This window comes from Ammospiza nelsoni, chromosome 5 (assembly GCF_027579445.1).
Source record: "Ammospiza nelsoni isolate bAmmNel1 chromosome 5, bAmmNel1.pri, whole genome shotgun sequence".
Taxonomy (NCBI): Eukaryota; Metazoa; Chordata; class Aves; order Passeriformes; family Passerellidae; genus Ammospiza; species Ammospiza nelsoni.
Window position 1 is genome coordinate 28,149,289 of NC_080637.1, and position 8,399 is coordinate 28,157,687.

General features: G+C 36.6%; 1 protein-coding gene across 2 annotated transcripts in view; it reads left to right on the forward strand.

The window, feature by feature from the left end:
• The window catches only part of PNPLA8 (patatin like phospholipase domain containing 8), a 33,178-nt gene extending 29,069 nt beyond the window's left edge, over positions 1-4,109 (forward strand). For both annotated transcript variants that reach the window (XM_059471499.1, XM_059471498.1), the window contains exons 9-10: positions 1,220-1,415; positions 3,254-4,109. In XM_059471499.1, the coding sequence (XP_059327482.1) occupies positions 1,220-1,415; positions 3,254-3,528 (471 nt within the window). In that variant the 3' untranslated portion in view covers positions 3,529-4,109. The remainder of the gene's footprint in view (positions 1-1,219; positions 1,416-3,253) is intronic.
• The last annotated feature ends 4,290 nt before the right edge of the window (positions 4,110-8,399 follow it).

The following is an 8,399-nucleotide window of genomic DNA, read 5'->3' on the forward strand; positions in this document are numbered from 1 at the left end:
TGTTGCGTCTCTGTAGCCATAGATCAGATAAATTTGCCTTGTTTCTTCCAGTTGTTTAATTGCACACAAGTTCAGAGTGGCAAGAAAGCTCATGGAATCTAGCATGGATGAGGAAGCTTTTGTTAGTTATCAAGGGGCCAATAGCATCCTGGGCTGCATCAGCAACAGTGCTGCCAGTAGTCATGGGGGATGGCCCTTCCTCTCTGCACTGCTGAGGCCACATCTGGAGTGCTGTCTCTGGTTTCCCAGTACAATAGAGACATGAGTCATTGGAGTTAGTCCAGTTCAGGGCCACAGAGATGATTAAGGGACTCTTCCTGTGAGGAGAGTCTGATTCAACTGAGACTATTCAGCCAAGAGAAGAGAAGACTCTGGAAGGAAATGTGTACCAGTCAAGAGTGGGAGGTCTTCTCAGTAGTGCCCACTGGTAGGACAAGAGACCATGGTGTAAATGCAAACAGGAAATTTCATCTGAACACAGGAAAAATATTTTACTGTGAGGGTGCTCAAACACTAGAACAGGTTACCCACAGGGATTTTGGAGTCTCCATTTTTGGAGATACTCAAAACCCAACTGGACATGGCCTTGGGCAGCATGCTGTACCTGACCCTGTGTGAGCAGGGCAGTTGGACCAGATGAGCTCAATAAGTTCTTTCCAACCTTAATGACTTTCCAGCTCTTAAATCAAAGCTGTAGCATCTTGTGTAATGACTGTGTTTACGAAGTAAGGTTTGGCCAAGCTTAGCTCTTGTGATTTTTCTTTTTTAATTTGTTTTGGAATCTTCAGGTAGCGGTTGGGGTTTTGTTACAGAAAATTTCCATGTAATATCACTAATAAGCATTTCAAGAGGCAGATTTTTGATTAAGAAATTGTTAATATGTGTATCTGTCTTACTGAAAAGGTCTTCAAAAATGAAGGCATAGCTTCTCTAGAGATTCCAGTGAACAGTGCTGTTTCAGTATACCACTTGTATATAATGCAGCAGAACTGAGCACAGCCCGCCAGCTGCTCTGCCAGTGCCTGGGAGGCCAAGCTAGGAAGCTGCTTTATCATAAAAACAGATTCAGTTCAATTTCACAAAACTTGGAAATTAATGCTTGCGAGTTTTCATTGGTTTTGTATATTAGGGCTATGCTAGTTTAATTTACAGTTGCAGTTTCTTTTGTGGTCATATGTTATGTATAGTACCAATATTTGTATTTCTTGTTAATTTACAGGATGGAGGTCTGCTCCTAAACAATCCTTCTGCGCTGGCAGTACATGAGTGCAAGTGTCTCTGGCCCAATGTTCCATTGCAGTGTCTGATTTCGTTGGGCACTGGTCGGTATGAAAGTGAGGTAAAGACCAACGTCACACACACCAGTCTGAAAGCCAAACTGGCGAATGTTATCAACAGTGCAACTGATACAGAAGGTTGGTGTCTTAAGATATACTTGTACTGTGACTGTCTTCAATGTTATTAATGGTTCTTAGAATTATAGCTCCAATTCAGAGAACTTTTCAAACTTTTGTCTTTCTTCTTCTCTTCTCTACCAGCCCCATGAAACTGAATTGAAGCAGGTCTCTTTGTAACTTACTGTGTATAGTTTTAGTACCAGTATTACTATTTAGTACCAGTATTACTATTAGGATAAATATTTTTACTTGAGCTTTAGGATAAAAGGCATATTCAGGAATTAATTTTAAAATAATATTTTCTTATATTTTATTTGTTTTTCCCATAATGTAGAAATGCTTAGTAGTTAATATAGAACATTTATTTTCAACACCTTCAGAAAATATGCTTGTATACCTGTACTTTTCCAAGGACTGTACTGTATCTTCCAGTGCTGATGACTTCCATTGCTGTCAGGAAGAGCCAAGCATCTGTTTTCTAAAATAAATTCTGTTCCTAGATAGAAGTACACTGGAACTGTGTCACTAGCAGTTTACATCTGTTTTATTTTTGTAAACAGGAAATACTGATACACAGATAATTCCCCCCTCCCATTACAAAGGAAAGTGATACTGCAAAAAGCCAGGGAACAAGAAGTGGTCTTGTGGTCTAGATCTTGCTGTATACTCTCTGTCAGCTGACTGTCACTAGTAGGAGAAAACTAGATTTTGGATTGTCTTTTTGCTTTTGCACAGCTGTGGAAAGGCAGTGGGAATTGTGGGAAGCAATATGTGCTGTCCACTTTCTATCAGAAAGTTTCATTGCAGCTGAAAAATGAAGCAAGAAATTTGAAAGGAAAAGGAAGAAAGGAAAGTTCATTGAGGAGACCAAAGGAAAAGAAATTGAAAGAGAAGAGAGTAGATTTGAGCAAATGGGAACTTGTATTACAAAGGAAAAAAGGGAGAGTGTTAAATAGGGCAAGAAAGACTGGATGTGGTAAGACAAGAACAGACATAGCTGAGTAATTTGCCGGAGGAGAGGCCAAGACAAGATTATTTCAGATTTACAAGAATCTTTTGCTTTTATCTTATACCTGATATTTTTTACACTTCAAACTTTTTATGTGACAATAAATGTTTGAAAGAATGGAGGAACGCATTAAGAATACAAAGAAGATAGAATGAATGCTGAAGGAAGTGATAGAAATGGAATTTTAAGTGAGCCAACAAAAAGATCTAAAGGGAGAAAGAAGCAGGTTATAAAAAAGAATATATAATTGCATTACATAGTTTTTTATTTTACTAGTTAACTGAAGTCATATAATTGAACTTGAATATTTTAAATGCATGTTAAATTCAAGTCTCAAATATGTAGTAATATATTAAAAAATATTAATAGTTGTAAACAAAATAAAGCTTTAGTCATACATATTTTTATTTTGAGATTGCAGAAGAACATACCTGTTGTTTTCATAATACCTACTTCTGTTAGTACCAAGTGTAACAAATGACAGGTATCCTGAAATGGGAATATGTAAGTTACATTCCTGCTCTTCAGGATAGGCTCTTGTTAAGGAATGGAATGTAATTAAAAATCTAGATAGCTACAAAGCTCACTTAATTGTCATACCAGTGAAGTTGTCTTGGAATAAAAGATGAATCTTTTCCAGAGTAAACAGAGCTACAAGGTCATTTACAAGTCTTCGAATGAGAAAGGGGTTTTGATGAGACAGTGGTAGAAAAATGTTTACTCAGCAAAGCAGCACATATTTACTCTTACTGTGTCATTCCAGAGCAGTTTTTGTTCAGATCACTTGCAGGACTGTTTGATTCTCTCGTGTGAATTGAACTGTTTTCTTCATTTGTTTTCCATACAGAAGTCCACACCATGCTGGATGCACTGTTACCTCCAGACAGTTATTTCAGATTTAACCCTCTTATGAATGAAGACATACCTCTGGATGAAAGCCGTAAAGAGAAACTCAATCAGCTGCAGACAGATGGAATTCGTTATTTAGAACGAAATGAAGAAAAACTGAGAAAAGCTGCAAGAATATTAACACAAGAAAAATCAGTTTTGCAGAGGTTTCAGGACTGGTTAAAATTAAAGGCTGACATGTATGAAGGCTTGCCGTTTCTTTCCAAATTATGAATAAGTAATGCATGAGAGATAAATGTAAATCTTGTTCCAGAAAATCCATTTGGTACTGTAAAGGCAGAACGTTGATTCAGGGTAAATAACATCTTTGGAAAGCTATCAGGATTCCGGGAAAAGCCATTCAGGATGGCTGTTTCGTGCACACTCATTACAAGGTTTTAAGGTGTCAATTACTCTTGGAACTAATGAATCTTTCTGTTGCTCTACTTTAATTTCTAAAGTCAGTAAAACTGAAAATTATGGAAACAATTGTGCAATGCATTTTTGGGTGTATGTGCTATGATTGTGGCAGAAAACCTTTATTTATCAACTACCAGGCTTATTCAGAGTTAATTAAAAAAAATCCTCATTCACTTTAGTGTAGGCAATATACCTGTTAGGCTCTTATGTAGGCAGTGAATTTAATAGAAATGTAATATTCTTGCAAAAGCTCTGCCTGTGTTAATTGCACTTTTACATATGAAAGGTAACATTTAAATTTGTTTTTTTATTTTAGTGGATTTTGTACATAACGGTATTGAGTCAAATGTTTGGATGACTATAAATGGCCTATTAAATTATAGCATTAACTCATATTTTTAGAACTTTCTGCTTGTTGTTTTTATGGGAATAACTTCAGATTGATTAACTCTTTATTTGAAAGTAATCCCAAGCCCCAAAACTTCACTTAAGCAGCTATTCCAGTTACAGGATGAAGGAAATAAAATATTGAAATAGTTCATATGAATGAGAAAGTTTCTTAGGGAAACTTAAGTTTTGGGTCCAGACTTGAGGTATAGCTCTAGTCAAGAGGAAAATTAAAACTTGCAGCATCAAATTATATAAATGCCGTTTTGTCTTCTAACTTTCATATGTGCATTCTCCTGAAATTATGTCATGGCTGTGAAGTTAACATTTGGAACTTAGTCCAGGCCTATCGCCCATTCCTTTGGGCATACTTCCTGCATATGCCATGAGGGATGCTGTGAGCTCTGACAAGCCAGTGTCTCAAACAGCATCTTCAACAGGAAGGTACATGGGAGTTCTTCAAAACAGTGCTGTGAAATTTGAGGTAGAGACAGCTGCTGTTGCATGTTGGCACGTACCTGTTAATAAGATTGTTTTCCAGGTGCCTGGGGGAATGTTTGTCTTGTAGTAGACAGCTACAGTGCATGAGAATATTGACTGGATAAAATGTAAGTTCTATGCAGTAGCTAAAGCATCCAGTTTCACCAAAATCAGTGCATTTGTCACTTTGCTGTTTGGAACTAATCACCTGCCATTATCTACTAAAAATAACACTTATTATGATAGTCACCTTCTGTACTTGTTTTAAAACATTGAAAATATTATTAGGCTGCAGTTTGGAAAGGAACTATGAGGCAGACAGCTGAGATCCTTGGAGGTGCTACATCATATTCTTGACTGTGCAAGAAAACATTTGATTGAGATGTCCTTTTTTTTTTCTTTAATTTGATATATTTTAAATTTTGACCTGTGTCATTTTACTTAGATATTCATCCTTTTCATCCTGAGTTCTCTCCTTAAGTTTGCCACACAAGGCAGAGATTTATGATCATAATCCAGCTTTCATTTATACAGCCTCCCTTTTGTGTGACAGTGGTCACAGGCGTTTTTAGGTGAGGGAAGAGATGAAAATGTTGACTCCATATTCAGAAGGCTTGATTTATTATTTTATGATATATATATTACATTATAACTATACTAAAGAATAGAAGGAAAAGCTTAATCTCAGAAGGCTAGCTAAGCTAAGAGTAGAATGGAATGAATAACAAAGGTCTGTGTCTCGGACAGAGAGTCCAAGCTAACTGGGCTGTGGTTGGCCATTAATTGTAAACATCCAAGATGGGCCAGTCACAGACACACCTGATGCATCCACAGCAGCAGATAACCATTGTTTACATTTTGTTGCTGAAACCTCTCAGCTCCTCAGCAGGAAAAAAAATCATAAGAAAAGGATTTTCTTAAAAAGATGTCTGCGACACTTTTGCATTCCAATTACTAAGAACTAAATAGAGGAATAATGAGATCAAACCTTTCCCAAAGGTGTGAGATGATTTAAGCATATAAAAAAGAAATGTCAGCATTATTCTGATAGAGGTACGTTGTACAGAGTTAAACCGTGTTGCACCATAAGTCGAAACAAACAGTATCAGGTGGTCTCATGTAATAACCCACATTGCACACGCCCCTGGCAAAGAGAAAAGTTACAGCATCATCCATGAGATATCAAAGGCATTATTCTGAATTCATAAGTTTTCAGTCATGGTTTTTTGGGGCAAGTATTATCTAAGGAAAACATGTACCTTTAGTGAACAAAATTATAACATTTCCATTTAATTTCTTTATATAAATAAAACCTCATGTTCTGAGGGTTTTATTTCAAATAGGGTAAGATCTGGATTTGTGATGATACTGTTTTTGCTGGAAGCTGCTGTCATATCTTCGTTCACCCCTTTTTCCCTTCTATTGCCATAACTGTATTTTTCTTAAGCGTGGCTTTTAAAAGTACATGTGGAAATGAGTTGAGCTATAGAGTAATTAATTCAGACTGTTTTAGGCCTCTATGGTACATTAATTCACAAGGTGCTCGTATTGAATGCCTTCAAATTAACTTGATCCTCAGTGTTGCCTGTCATCAGGGACTAATGAGATTTTTCTCCTCTGTAAGCCATTTTAAAATGTGGAGATGCAATAAGTATTTCACTTGAGCTGCAATTAGTTTTCAGTTACTTCAAAAAAAAAAAATCAGCAATTTGTCAGAAATCCTAACTACTATGGATGTGTTCCTGCGGCACTCTATATAAAGTAAAATTGTTTTCAGGAAGTTTGAGGCATTGGCTGTGGAACACTGCATGATACTTCAACAGCAGAAAATGGAATAAGAACTGTAGTGGAATGAGGTCTCACTAATTAAGAAACAGGATTTTAAATTAAAGGGGTTTATTGATAGGGAGTAGAGGAGTTAGCACTGGGTCAAATACAAGCAGGTTTTAAGTGATCTTTGTGATGGCCTGAAGAACATGATAATTCTCTTCACAGATGAATCTAGGAGGGATCATGAGTACTTTGAACTATATGATTTCAGTGCAACATGGATTTGAGAAGAGAATAGACTAGAATGAAAAAATGCCTCTGAAGAATAAAAATGTTAACAATGGGAAAAGGAATACTCTACTGCAGAAGGAATACTCTACTGCAGAACATCATGTTAAAGGAATCCTGCTTTGAAAAAGTACCCCTGGGAATGCTGTGGTGCTATCTGGTTAAAAAACTGAAATTGGCTCAGTAGTCACAGCTACTAAAATAACTGTATCACTGCACCAGAGAATTCCCCAGACAGGAAAATTTGAGCAAACCTCAAAAAAAATTAGGTAAGTGTGAGTTTTGAATCTAGAATAAGCAATCACAAGAAGACAGTAAGTAGATAAGCATTCTGGGTAACTTGTGCAATCAGAGGCAACTACAAGCTTTGTCTGACCAGACGAGTGTTACCATTTAAAAATGTACTGTATCCTGAAAATAAAATTAGGAACTTTATTGGTGTCTCTGCCCACAGCAATGGGGATGATCTTAAAGATTATCTTTAAGGTCTCTTCTTAGAGAAGAACCAAGACTTTCTATGGTTCTGTGATGAGTTTAGGCTTTAAAAAGTGAAAATATCATATTTGCAAAATTGACAAAATGTCTTTGCTCTGATTTTGAAAGGCAGAAAGAAAGAGTCCAGACTAGGAAATGAAAAGGAATAGGCATAAAATAATCTCCCTTTATGCAAAGTCAGAAAGAGAAAAGCCTCTTAGCTTTTCTTAGATGCCTTCTTAGGTCACCTCTTAGTTTCTAATTATCTATGCAGAAGGAGATGTTAATTGAAGGAAGTTTCATTACCAAAGGAAAGAAAATAAACTTTTAAATGTCACTTTTAAGCTACTTCCTGTCAGTGTCCATTCCAGCAGTAAAATGAAGATACTGATTCTATTGCAGAAGCTGCAGGCAGCCACAGTTGACTATAATTATAGTTTTGGTCAGTGCTATTAGAGAAAGAGATATTCAGACTAAAACAGATGCAAAGAAGGGCTGCCAAAAGGAAGATTAGGAGAGTGTGGTTTGTTTCATCCAGCAAAACAAGGGCTCGATTCAGGGAACCTGCTGCTGTTTAAAAATACTTCAAGAAGAAAAAGATCACAGGCTAAGGAACAACACTTGCATAATACCAAAAGTGCTCAAACTTAGCAAGTAAATTTAACCTGAAAGTAAAAGGTGCTAAACGTGTTTGGAGCAAGGTTACAGAATGGCTACACAGAATCAAAAGAGCAAAAGAAACTGATTTAATGTAAATTTTAGAAATCGGCCTCCTGGAGGGGGTTCTATAATGCATTGTGCCTACAATCCATGGCCAACTGAATCCCTCTAACCTATGTGGCAGGTGAGAACTCATTAATCCCTCATATATAACAGAATCCATAGGCTTGTGGAAATGTCTAACAGCTTCTTCCCTTTAGTTCTAATAGATAAGGATTATGTCTTGCCTTTGATCCGTTACTTGTATTTCATTTATTTTGCTTTTCTTGCTGAGCTGGTAAAGGGAGCTGATACAGGCTGAAGTAATACAAGAGAAATGAAAGGTGAAAGAAAAATCTGGTATGTGCTTACTATTTATTGGCCACATTAATTTTTCATCAGAGATTAAAGTACTTATATTCTGCTGGGTGAACAAACAGTGCTGGTTTTCTTACATTACAAGATTGTTCTCAGAATGACAAGTATTAAATACAAATATAATCTGTTGCAGGGGAGGATGTGTTAAGGCCTCATCTTTCAGCTTAAGGACTGCACCCAGGCTGGCTGTGATACAAACACATAGACTT